Source organism: Mus musculus, chromosome 14, assembly GCF_000001635.26.
Source record: "Mus musculus strain C57BL/6J chromosome 14, GRCm38.p6 C57BL/6J".
NCBI lineage: Eukaryota > Metazoa > Chordata > Mammalia > Rodentia > Muridae > Mus > Mus musculus.
Window position 1 is genome coordinate 104,492,206 of NC_000080.6, and position 13,710 is coordinate 104,505,915.

Sequence of the window (13,710 nt, forward strand, 5' to 3'; positions counted from 1 at the left end):
TCTTTCCAGATGACCCTAGTTTGTGTCAAACAGCATGCTCACATACATGAAGAGGAGGCAAGTATAATTAAAAATCTTTTGTATGGCTTATATTTTTAACAAAAATATAACACTTCAATGTCTCAAAATTTCAAGTGTTTCAAATTGTGCTGTATGAAAATGTACTAAATAATAGTTCTACCATTTCATGTCATATACATTTATGCTGATAGTAAGACATAATGTTTTGACAAAATATTAAATTCCATAAGGCAACAGTGAATTTTCCCAAGTGATTATTAAGACAGCCTGTCTACTCATTTTATGAACCACTATGCAGAATAAAGACTACCTAAATCAAAATACTTGATACATGACTCAGAAATTTATATTTAGGAACGACTACAATTACCCTAACAGACTGCCCTAGGCACTGAAGAGACGAGTCAGGCTCTGAGCACTTGCTGCTCTTCCACAGGACTAGAGTTTGGTTCACAACACTCACATTTGCTGGCTCATACCCACCTGTCCCTCTAGTCCCAGATGATCCTACTCTCTCTTCTGGCCTCTGAGGACATTGCATGCATGCGGTACACAGACATTCATACAAGCAAAACATACAAACCCATAAAATAATAATGTTATTTTGTGTATATGCATGCTGTATCTGCATGTACACCTGCATGCAAGAAGAGGGCATCAGACCCCCTTACAGATGGTTGTGAGCCACAATGTGGTTGCTGAGAATTAAACTCAGGACCTCTGGAAGAGCAGATAGTGCTCGTATCCACTGAGCCATCCATCTCTCCAGCCTAATAATGTTGATTTTAAAAGAAATGAATAATCTATTCTCTGAGTATATTTTATCACAGAGTCACCTGTGAAAGCAGCAATACATGCAGGGTTTGTTTTGTTTTGTTTTTGAGATAGGTCTTCCTTATGTTGGTGAAACTGACCTAAACTCATGATTCCCCCACCCCTTTCAGCCTCTCAAATGCTGGGGTTATAGGCAGGGTGGCATAAGTATTTTATTTGTTGTATTTTTCTTTCCTTGTCTTCTGGGTACGCAATACTTCAATATACACAATCTACCCATTAGGAAATTCCCTGACTTTCACTTTGTCTGATCATAACATCAGTGAGTAGCCTGCAATGTGAATCTGTCAGGAATCTGAGTCTAATGGAAATGGGAAGCTTAGCTTGGGCTCCTTCCTTGTACCTGTGCAGAGGGGCCAGTGGGGTCCTGTCTTGTACCTGTGCACAGAGGGGCCAAAATCAAGGGTGTTTCAGGTAAAAAGAAAGAGAAGACCAGAGCTGAAGAAACTCAACATTATATCTGGGGGTAGGGACAAAGACTCAGCTGTCTCAGTGTGATTCTTTTCTCGCCTGCCTCCTATGGGTTTGACTGTACATTTTCTATGTCTACTTCATCACTGAATATGTTTTGGCAGGATGCAGAAGAAATATTCTATCTATGCACTACAAGGAAAAGGATTCTATGCCTCCGCACACAACAGGCCAACTTCCTATCCGAAGCCCCATTCCCAGTGGACAGCAGCGGGTTGCTGAGACAAATTCCTAAAAAATGCTTCCTCAAAATGTTTCTCTTTTTCAAATTAAGCACTTAGGTACATAGATTCATAGAGAATTGACAATAAGAAAGGACTGCCTACGGCAATCTTTACTATACCTTATTTCCATAGAAACGAGTGGTACAGTGAGGCGGACTGAGGGAGCAGAAGCACATCCTCTAACCCCAGACCCAACTTCTCTTCCTTAGCACAGCACTCACCACTCAAAGAACAAAGCCAAAACCAAAGTACATCTCCTCCATAGCTTACCAAGAACGACCATGCAGTGTCTGCCATCAACACCGATGCTGACACTAAGAAGAGCACCACATGTGTGCTGGATTTTTGTTGGCAGGGGACTTACTCCCCTTCCTTCTACTTTCCCAAAGGAACGTTTCAAAAGCAAGGCAGAAGTTAGGCATGGTGGCGTTGCCAGCAACACTTACACAGAAGCTAACGAGGGAGATTCCAGGGTTTCTGGGAGACCCTGTCTCAAAACAATAGCAAAGTAGAATCTCTCAGATAGAGAGTAGGGTTTCAAGACAACAGCAGTAACATCATTATAAGGAAGTTCTTTAGAGTTTATTCAATTAACCACGCACTTGTCCTTAAGGTTTCCACTGTAGGGACCTGACATTCTCAGTAGAAATGACCTGTGTATGGGGTGACATATGTGAACAGGAACAAGTCTCTAAAGAGGCCTGAGCCCACACAGGGTCACTTAGGGTCATAAGGAGAAACACATACTGTGTTCTTTGTTTGTTTGTTTTTCGAGACAGGGTTTCTCTGTGTAGGCCTGGCTGTCCTCGAACTCAGAAATTCGCCAGCCTCTGCCTCCCCAGTGCTGGGATTAAAGGTTCGCTTGTTTCCTTTCTGTGTCATTGGTGATACACTTGGTGACTAGCCCCCTGCTTGGAAGTTGTAACTAGTGAATCACCCTTTCCAAGCCCCACCCCCAACCCCCAGCAAACACTATTCTCTCTATGCTACCAGGGAGATAAGTTTCAATTTAATGTGAGGTAGATCTCATTTTTGGGGGAAAAAATGTACTAAAAGACTGACATTGAAGTTTGTATGACAATGACGATCTGAATCAACCATGGGAACCTATTATTTTATTATCTTTTTACATTCCTAAAAGTATAAACAGGCACCTCCCCATTGTAATCATCACACAGACTCAGGAGTCGAAAACACTACAGCTGAGCAATAAATCCTTCTAAAACTCCCCAGATAGGGATCTGTATATGTATTTTTCACTTTAGCTAAATCCTTCCTCTCTCTGTCCCTTCTCTGTGCACAAGGAAGAGTCAAAATAAAACAAAGAACTGTGATCCACCTGCTCTGTATTATTACTCAGATGAATCGCTGAGGACTAACGTGCTCAGGGGGTACGTAGAAGCCAGTGTCCCCACTCTTCCATATCCATTCATAATCGCTGACAAGCATCCGGCTTAGTTAACAACAAGCATTGTACGCACCTAAAATATCCTATCAATGCAATAAAGACAAGTTGACAGAAAACTGCAATAACTGTCTATCACCAATTAGCTCTACATCCAGAGAAGGGCCCCCGCAGGCACCCAGCCCAGGGGCTAGAGCACAAGTGGCTGTCACAGTCTGGCCCCAGGGTATCATCAGGCTTCCCCTGACAGCCTACAAGTTCCCCTTCTGGGAAAACCAAAGGGCAGAACAGAATCAGTCATCAGATCAGGCTGGGGTCAAACACCAGGAATCACTGTGTTTGTCAGAGCACAGTCTGGAGAAACAAAAGAAGCTGGACTAAGTCAAGAGAGCAGCCCAAGCCAGCCAGAGCAGACTGCAGTGCTGCTAAGAAAGGAGAGGACACTGCCATGCGGGTCCCTTTAGGAAACGCAGACTCATGAATTACGACCGAGCCACGGCTTCGGGCCAGGACAGAGAAAGATAATCCAGTTTATGTAGACTCAGAAGAAACCCAGGACTGGAGAAAAGCAATTTCTTAAAAAAAAAAAAAAAAAAAAACCTAGGTTTTGGGTAACAATAAAGTAGATACTCAAGGTTCATGAGACTCATGGGGAAAAAGGCAAGTAGTGAAGTTAAACAAGAACTTATGTAGATCTAGGCTGCTAGGAATGAGATGACAGCTCACAGACACAGTTTTAGTCAAAAGAATATCTGAGTAGCCAGGTGTGGAATGTGGAGAAATAGTGAAAAAAACCAGCAACTCAATGAGTAATAAAGTCGCTGAGAAGAACACAAATGAACCAAGATTCCACATGATGAAGTATATTGGATATGATTACTAGCCACACTCATAGAAACAGCCTCTCCTTCCTTCTTTGTTCCAAGCTGTGATGATTTGAATGAGAAATCCCCCTCCCCCAATAGGTTCATATATTTGAAGGTTTTATTCCCAGCCACTGTGGTGTTGTTGGAGGAGGGGTGTCATGGGGGCAGACTCAAAGATTTTAAAAGTCCAAACCAGCCCCAGTTTTCTCTGCCTCCTGTCTGTAGATAGGATGTGAGCTCTCAGTTACTGCGTCATGGCTATGCCTGACTGCTGCCAATCTCTTCTTCATGAGGCCAAGGACTAAACCCCAGACTCTTGTAAGTAATTCCCCAACTCAATGCTTTCTTTTATAACCTACCTTGGTCATGGTATCTCTTCACAGCCATAGAACAGTAACCAAGACACACATTACAGCAAGATATAGACTAGTTCCTTCAATCCCCTCAATAATATATTATCTATATAAATTGAGAATATCAGTGAGCTAACTGATGTGTCTAGTGTCATCTCCTTGTTAATATGTTTATATGACCAACACTTACCAGGTGCTTTCCAGGTGTGAGAGACTGAGAGACAGGCTGCAAGGGTCTTACTGTTGAATTCAGAGTTCAGAATCAAGCAGACAGACAACAAAGACATAAACAACTTAATGACACAGGAAGTTCGGGGACTGAGAAGACTATAGTGACCATACTGTAAGACTGGCTGAATATTAACTATGGACTCTGTGCTAAGTACATTTAAAAGTTTAATTTGCTTAACCCCAAGTATAACCTTTATGGTAGGTAAGTCCCACTGGCCCCATTTCACAGAGGCCCAAAACTGAAATGGAGAAAACCCCCAGAGGTTGTAAGAACAGTCAGTGTTCAGTCCTAAGGAGTCGAGTACTAGAGCCCATGTTCATAGTTACCATACCCAAACACTTCCCTGTATGATTTTCTTATTCCAGCCTTTCCTTTGACCACTCCAGAAACGGTAAGGAAATGGGAAGCAATGAAGGCAGGGGCTGCTTTCAACAATACAATCAGAAAAGTGACTCTGATGCTGGACAGAGGCAACTCCATAAACATCAGAAAGGAGCACTCTACATAGATGATGCCTGCCATGCATGTCTTAAAAACAGGTCAGGAGAGTGCAAAGCGTGAGCTAGAGAGCAAGGAGAGGGAAGAGTCAGGTACAGAAGAGGCTATGAAGGCTCTGCATTTACTTTTTTGGAAAATACTGGGAAGTTTAAGGCAAGAGCTTAAGCAACTCGATTCTGAGTGTAGCAGAAAATGAATTATGCAGAGAACACAGGGACAGAATAGTAGCACAGAAATCTGAAATCAGGCAGTCTGTCTTTGCAGTTAAGCCCTTAACCATCATGCTTTGTGCCTCAACTTCCAAAACGTTATACATCTGTCTTCATATTCTAAACATTTGAGGTGACTCAACAGCTGAAGATGAGAGCAGCTGCCTCGCCAAAACTGATGACAGGTAACATCTCTGCCCGTTGTGGTTTGACTGTGACTGTCCCATTAGCTCACACTTTCAGTGAGTACTCGTAGAAGGTCAAAGAGCATCTGGCTGGAAGAGGTTACTATGTTAGGGCTCTGAAGGTTACATCTGTCACTGATTCTGGTCTGGTCTAGCTGTTTCCTGGGCCATGCCACCTGAACAGTGGCTGCTTCAAGGTTTTGATGCCACAGATAACTTTCTCCCATGTCTTCCAGATTTGAATGGATGAAAGTTTTCTGAAACAGTAAGGTAAAAAAATAAGCCTTTCTTCTTTTAATTATTTCTGTTGGTTACTGTGAGCACAGCATATGGAAAGAATATGGAAAATCATTACCAAGATCGGAGCCATGGCTACAATCACATAAACCAGATCATTTGGTTCTTAGCCTTTGGAATGGTTTGTGGGGAAAGTAGAACAGTTTGGAGGGAGATGTAGACTAAGGAGTCTTCAAAGTCTCTAAGTGGACTTAATGGGCGACTTCAGGGGATTCTAAAGACCAGAATGCTGATAGAAGTACTGATAGTAAAGACTGCATGTGAAGCCTCAGATGGGAACAAACATTAGAGGCAATTAAACCAGTGGCCACTCATATAATGTTCTGACAAAGAATTTGTCTACATTTTGTCTATGTACTGAAACTTAGTGAAACTTACTAGTCTAATTTATTTGCCAGAGAAATTTTCTAAATAGCACAGCATTCGAGCTGTGAAATGGCTGCTGCATATGCTGGAGAGATGGCTCAGTGGTTAAGAGCATGTATTGCTCTTGGAGAGTACTGGTGTTCGGTTCTTAACATCTATACTGGGTATCTTACAACCGCCTCTAACTACTTCCAGGGATCTAATTCCCTCTTCTGGACTCTGTGAGCACTTGCACTTACAAGTACAGATACACACACACACACACACACACACACACACACACACACAAACGTTTTATAAAATGAAATTGCTATTGCTCACTACTTTTGGCCAGATTTATAGTGAGAACCAAGACTAAAGAATGAAGGGTTTTAAAACCATGCTGTTCGGCAAAGAAAGATACAAGATCTGAATTAATGCTGTAGACAGGTGTTGAGATTAGTGGCACACTTTGCACTGGGACAATAGGACAGATAATTAAAGGTATTACCCTTCCTTTTGAAAGTCCCAGGGTGTAAAACTGGAAAAACATTCAGAATTCATTTAAAACCAGCAAGCTGAAGGGCCTTCTTGTAGATTAAGGCCACCTAGTAAAATACTTTTCTAGATTTAACCATGCAGGCAGAGAATGCTGCATATGCAAAGGGCCACCCTACTTCTTGAGTTGGCAATAGCTTGGTGTTGTTCATATGGCACTGTTTTACAGCCATATAGAATACAAGAGTTACAGAGCTGAAGGTTTGTACCCAGATTTCATAAAAGCCATACTTGAGGCGTGGTCATATATATGGCTGGATTCTGTACAGGAAACTCTTGAGCATGCTGTGAGCCAAGCTTTAAGATGAAGTCCAAGTTGCCATGGAGACCCCAGGATTTTAAAACTGGTGAAATGGGTATGAGAAAGTGTTAGTGAGGACAGGTCATAAGTGGCAGAGCCACAGCCCAGTGGGGTTCTGATGATAACACCATATATCTTGGTGCCAAGCATGGAGCTACTGGGTCAAATGTTTGTACTGTTGATCTAATCTTTCTTTGGTATTCTACAGTTCCTTCCATTTGGAAAGGAATGTTTATTTCATTTCATGTTGGAATATGGAACTTTATTTTGATTTTATAAGAGCTCACAACTAAGAGAGCTTGTTTCAGAGCTCTGAATCTTAAGAGTTGAGACTGTTTAGTCTGTAGGGACTTTTGAATTGAACTCAACACATTTTGTATTATAGCACAAGCAGCAGCTGTTAAAGTGCCATTAGTCAGAATGTCACAGCTTGGATATGGATGTCCCCAGAGGCTCATAAGACTATAGAGCCCTTAAAAGGTGGACCTGGCTGAGACAGGAAGTTCCTAGAGGGAGCCTTTGAAGGCTACACCCACCCTGGTTCCTTCTAGTCTAGCGCTCCGCTTCCTGTTCCCTGTCAAGTGAATGGTGAGCTACTCTGTTTCCACTGACACGGATGCAGCCTCTCAAACTCTGACTGATGGGCTGAAACCTCCAAAACTGTAAAGCAAAATAAATCTTTTTACCCTTAAATTGTTTCTGCCATGTATTTTTGGTCACAGTGATGGAAAGGTAACTAACATAAGTTCTTGGAGGTGTGGGCAGAGAAGATACAAATAAGGGAAGTACCTGTGTGATAAACTAAGGAACTTTCAAGTGTGTCATAAGTAGAAATGTCACATTTCTTTGAGTTCAAAGGTCACTAAGGAGTTCCCAATTCCAGCAAGTACAAATGTAATCGTACTTGGTGATATGACACAGCTTAGTAATAGTATTTGGAATCAAGGACATTTAGAAATATGAAAACTTCAGTATTGAATTCTTCCCCTTTGGCAAGTTCCCATTCTATACCACTATGTATGGGTGTGATCCTCTTGATATTTCTCATATACTTAGACTAAGAACAAGTCTTCCAGCTGGGCAGTACTGCTGTACCACTTTATCCCCAGCACCTTGGAGGTAGATCTAAGTTCAAAGCCAGGGTGATCTACAGAGTGAGTCTGAGGACAGCTACAGCTAACACAGAGAAATCTTGTCTCGAAAAACAAAACAAAAATTAAAGCAAAATTTCTGAAGAACAACAACAACAACCCAACTCTGAATTTGGAGAAGCAGATGTAGTGAAGTTTTGCTTGCCAGGAAGTATGGCTTTGAAGATTATAATGTAGTGGTATAAAATTAAATAAATGATTTTGAGAAGGAAGCCTTCATTCTTGAGCACTAACATGATATATGCCTACAACTGGAGATAAATGATAACTTACACTTCCATTATAAAAGATAAAACTACACCAGGCACACACCTTTAATCCCAGCACTTGGGAGGCAGAGGCAGGTGGCTTTCTGAGTTCGAGGCCAGCCTGGTCTACAGAGTGAGTTCTAGGACAGCCAGGGCTACACAGAGAAACCCTGTCTTGAAAGCAAAACCAAAACCAAAAACAAAAACAAAAGAAAAGAAAAGATAAAACCATGTCACTTGAAACCAATATAAATGCTCCAGTTCCCCATGTTTTCAATAGGGGGATGCAGCCACAGACTATTATGTGAAGCCCTCTATCTCAGTATACTTATATCTGGAAACAAGGTATTCAAGGGGTAATTAAAGTTAAATTAGGTCACAGTGGTGAGACCTAACCCTACAGAATCCTGAATCGTGATTTTAGAAGAAGAGAGATAAAAACCCTTTCACTCTTCTCCCTTTACTCTTTGAAGGTATAATAAGAACGTTGCTGTTGGAAGTCACAAAGAGCATGTCTCAGAAATGAACATGCCAAGCCCTGTTCTCAGCCTTCAGCACTTGTGAAAAAATAAACCTATTCTTTAAGATTTAAGTCAAACTGTAAATCTATTTTGTTATGGAAGCCTGAGATGACTAAACATCTTCTAATTCTTTTTGACTTTAGTGTGTAAATTTAAAGTGCAGTCTTAGGAGCCTGCTCAGGCTGTGGGTGTAACAGAGAACACCAGCTTGTGCACAGAGTAGGAAGTATTCCTTTACACTTCACCAACTAAATAGGAAAGAAGTAATTGCTCAAGGCACTTCCTAGGCAGGGAAGGAAATTAATGGCTCATTTCTGTATGTCTGCATTTACCTTTAAATTCTTAAAATTTCGTTATTTGTTTTTACACAAACAGAAGTACTCTGCAAGTGAACCAGATTTGGGTATTTTCAGCTGTCATCAGCTTCTCTCTGAATTCCACCAGGATTTACTGGTGCAGAGTAAACAAAGGTATAAATCAAATGCAATGCATTTAATACCTCAATGCTTTGCAAATTGATCTGGAATAGGGGTCAACTCAAATCCTTGTTCAAGTGAAAATGTCCGCTTCCTATGAAGAGGAAAAGGAACACAAGTTAGAGCTGTGAGTGCTGCAGTGACACAGGACTCGGATGTGTGGCTGCTTGTTGGCAAGTAGATGGGAGGTCAGAGTTCCTCAGGTGAGAGCCTCCAGTTATTTATTTGGTAGAAGTCATGGATATTTAAAAGCAGACATCTTTGTGGCTGGCACGGATTTTGAAATCTGGTGGGCAACTTTTCAAGAAATAAAAGCTACAAACAAAATAGCTTTCATTCCATTCAGCGCGCTGTGGGAAAGGGCTAATGGATAAACATTACTGTGACTGGCAGGGCGAGCTGCCAGTGACAAGGATTCAAGCCCACATCAAAACAACAATTTCTCAGTTTATTTCACTAATTTGTCAAAGTAGGACATTATCTGGCAGGAAAAAAAAAACAAAAACAAAACAGGGGTGGAGAGATGGGAGAAGGGAACACTTAAGGGTAGAAGTTATAGCTTTTTTTTAACCCCTGGTTTTTAATCTCCCCGTGTGTCAGTAGGATTTACCTTCATCATTCCCTAAACCATACAACTTTCCCCATGGCTGTCCTTTTCTGGTAGACTAAACTTCCCTCATTTACTTAGTCCTATTTTTGTCTTCTTCCAATAGAAAAATGACGTCTACAGCCAGCAATGGAAAAATGATAATATTCTGGTGCACAGCCTTCAGAGACTGCACACCCTGTGGCCATACTGTCTCCTCCTTTGCCTGTTTCCTCTGGATGGTGGAGTAGGGTTGAGGACTCCAAGATATTCTCTTTTTTATATGTCTGTCGTCACCCCTTAACTTCTTACAACTTTGTATCTTCTAACACAGAGTAAAGACTCTACCATCATAAAAGAAGAATTAATTCACTGCAGTTTCAAATAATCAGCTCAAGATTTGGATGACAAAGGCTCATTTTATTTCGGGCAAGGCTTTTCCTATAGTTGCTTAGTGCTCAGTCTGGGGCAGTACCCTGAGTTCAAGCGCTGCTTGCTCCACTTACTTACTCCTGGGCAGACTAGGATAAGAGAGCCTACCTCTCTGTGCCTCCATCCCCTCACTTCTCAGGAGTAACCTGTTACATCCATCCTACGGTACCAGGCAGAGAACACATCACATGACCAAGATGATGTCATAAAACAGCTCAGGGGCAGGTTTATCTCATTAGTACTATTAAATAGTTATATGGAAAACCAAGTGAGGGCTCATTTGTCTTAGGTAACATAAAACAGTATTTTTATACATCAAAGGCAGAAAAAGAAAAAGTAAGGAATGAGATCCTTTCTTGTAGCTTCCTCCAGCCTTGAGTAGGCTGGCTTTGACCTTGCTGCCACTGAGAAGGAGACCAACTGGGGTGGAGCCTTTTGACCTAGATGGCTCTATTGTTCTGTCACCCGCTGCTGCTGCTGCTGCTGCTGCTGCTGCTGCTGCTGCTGCTGCTGCTGCTCTTCTCCAAGACACTGCTACCTGCTGAGAGGCCCTTGAGATATTCCCAGAGACATCATCTGACAGATCACCTTACAGGCTGGCAAGAGGCACCAAGAATGGATTGGCAGGGATGGGCCTCCCCCCTTTATAAGCACAGACTCTTAGGTTATCTTGGGGGCCTTGAACAGAAACGTGTCTTGGCCTCCATTATTTCTCTTGTCGTTCTCTCCCTTACAGCACCTGCCTCCCACTCAGGAACCCAGTTAGTGTGGCTGCAGGCAGCTACACTTTGTTCTAAATCAGCTTCAGCTGAATCTAAGACTTGGCACTTGATGTTCAGACACATTCGTCTTTTCTAACTAAAGGGTCAAAGGGGAACCACAGCCCATTGGAGTTGCAATGGCCTCACTCTGTGTGTGAGGTACATACTTTTGAGGAGATCTGTTGTCAACTTCAGCCTTCAGCCGTAAATTCTCCCTCAGCAGGCCACCGTTTTCCAACTTCAATTTTTTATTTGCCTGAAAAAAAGAATTAGAAGAATTAAGCCCAAGCTAACACAAAAGAACCTTGTAAACATTACGACATGACACTCAGGATCACAGATAGCCTGAAATAGGCAATGCTCTCAGTTTTTAGAATTTTCTTAAAAGCTTCTTTATTCAAATTCTATTACTGTATTGGTGAATTACTAACAAAAATTAAACTCTCTATATTAGTCACTAAACTGACTGGCCCACCAAGAAAAATGGCTAGAACATTATGTTTATGCTTAATGAGTTGTAGAATTACTATTAGGAAAAAAAGAAAGGGTAACTTAAGAAGTTTTGAAAGTATTTGCATTAATATCCATTATATCCAATGCTTTTGATTAACTTCCATAATGTAGTAGTTACTTACCTCCATGCAACTGTGCCTCCACAGTCACAAGAAGAGCGGTATGAGAAGTACCCAGCCTATACCCTTACTCAACCTTACCCAGGTGACTTTGGGCTGCTTTACTTAGACTCATCTGGGTTCATTGTGGGCTTGAGCACTTGCTCACCTTCACAGATGCGCACTAACCAGGATGGTGGAGGGTTAATTCTTTAATGACTGATAGACACCATTACTGCCCCCTGAAGATATAAGGAAAGCCATTTACTTCCTCGTATATACAAACAATGAATTAAGCTTTCAAGCATAGCACCATAAAGGGAGGCACTTAGTGAATATTTTTCCATGATAACAACAAGCTTAAATTAGAACTCACTTGTGTTCCTTCCCTGCCCCCATCTCCTAATACAGGTATCACTGTCAGTCTGTCCTGCACTTTTTAAATATTTCTCATTATAGGCTGGGTAGCTTCTAACTATTAAGAGCAAACAACAGTTACAAACGATGGAGTTTTGCCTACTGACAGTGCCTGGGAATATCAAAGGCTTTAGTTCTTGTGCATTCCCAGCTCTGTCTGGTAATGATGTCTCGTGGTTCTCAACTTGCCGGAATCTAGGAAGCATAAGAAGTCTATTTGCTCGTACCAAGTTGTAGTTTGCTGAATTGTTTGTGTTCTTGCATCTGACTTATTGTAATTATTTGTACTTATATCTGACCTTTGTCTCTGTAGACTGTGCTTTTTTATTCATTTGTAGTCTATTATCTAACCCATCCCATGTTATTCTGATGCCTTAGGATGGCTATAACTATTGGATTTAAAAATGACTGTATTTTATATAATCTTTTCATCTCTTCTACATAGTGCATACAGCTTCATACTCTAAGAAGTATCTCTGCCAAAAATGTGGCATCTACAGGAGGCCACTCACAGCTTGCTGATGGTCAAGGAAAGGCATGGAAGCCACAGGGGAAACTATTGGGTGATAATAGCATAACTTCTCTGAGTCCCTCTAGCTTGTCGTACCTTTTAACAAAGATAACAGGTTTACACTAAGGCTGGCTGCCAATACACAAATGAACCACACTCTTCCCTCATACAGATGCAGTGAAGTATGTACGTAGTTCCTTTTTTCTGGAAGCAGTTTCCCTCTTACTTTCATATGGCATTTTATGAACCACGCAGCATTTGTTTTGCATATGGAAAGAGGGTTACACTGAGTTGAAGATCTTTCTTTCCTACTTAACCTCACTGCAGATATGAGAGTAATACTCAGTGGTTCTTCTGTAAAATATCATACGGAGTCCATTAGCGATTTCATAGCTCAGGATGCAGTAATTCAGAACAAGAATAGCATTTTAAGGCAATACAGATAGGTTAAGAGGGCAGCTGTAGAAATGAGTGCCATAAAACTATATGCACTTAGCACCACTGTACTGCAGGCAGATGATCCCAAAGTCAAGCTAAGGCCGCAATTGCTCTAGCACTAAGAGCATGCAGCTCTCTCCTTGCAGGATGGAAAACAATCCCAAAAGTTTGCTTGTGCCCCAACTACTCTTCTCTTTATCTTGTGGGATGGGTAGACAAAGAGGAAAACAAGTCAGTCTCATCTAGCCATTACTCTTCTGCATAAGTGGTCTAAAGCAGGTACCCACAGCTTTCTCAGAAGCAGTCTGCAAACTTTTAATACTAGTCACTCAGCTTTCAAAGAAGACAATAGTAGTGCTAGAAATTATCTGATTCAAACCTTTTGTTCAGCTAGGTACAATGGGCCACACCAGTATTACTAACACTGAGGCAGGAGAGTGGTTAGTTTGAGGCCAGCTTGGGCTATATAGCGAGGTCCAGACAAGCCACGGCTATATAGCAAGATCTTGCCTCAAAACTCAAGCAAATCCATGTTTCTTTGCTAGGTAGTGAAATGGATTGTGTGTTGATGCACATAAAGCAGCCACTGCTGTGAGCTTAAAAAACTTAAGGCAGACCACAAAGAAGGGGGACCAGCCATATCTTTTAAGCAGACGCAGCTCTTTCAGGAGCACTTTCGGAGGGAGGCACTACTGCACCTCCAGTTTTATTATAGTCACAAATGCAACCACCTGATACTTCTTGGCAGCTAATGGCAGC

General features: G+C 41.6%; 1 protein-coding gene across 2 annotated transcripts in view; it reads right to left on the minus strand.

Annotated features, from left to right (window-relative positions):
• Positions 1 to 13,710, minus strand: part of Obi1 (ORC ubiquitin ligase 1) — a 45,179-nt gene that overhangs the window by 14,672 nt on the left and 16,797 nt on the right. Inside the window, exons 5-6 of one of the 2 annotated variants that reach the window (XM_011245206.3) lie at positions 11,142 to 11,230; positions 9,623 to 10,809 (exon numbers count right to left, since the gene is read on the minus strand). In XM_011245206.3, the coding sequence (XP_011243508.1) occupies positions 10,803 to 10,809; positions 11,142 to 11,230 (96 nt within the window). In that variant the 3' untranslated portion in view covers positions 9,623 to 10,802. Of the gene's footprint in view, positions 1 to 9,622; positions 10,810 to 11,141; positions 11,231 to 13,710 lie in introns of those variants that run through there. The other variant, NM_026047.4, reaches the window with a different exon arrangement.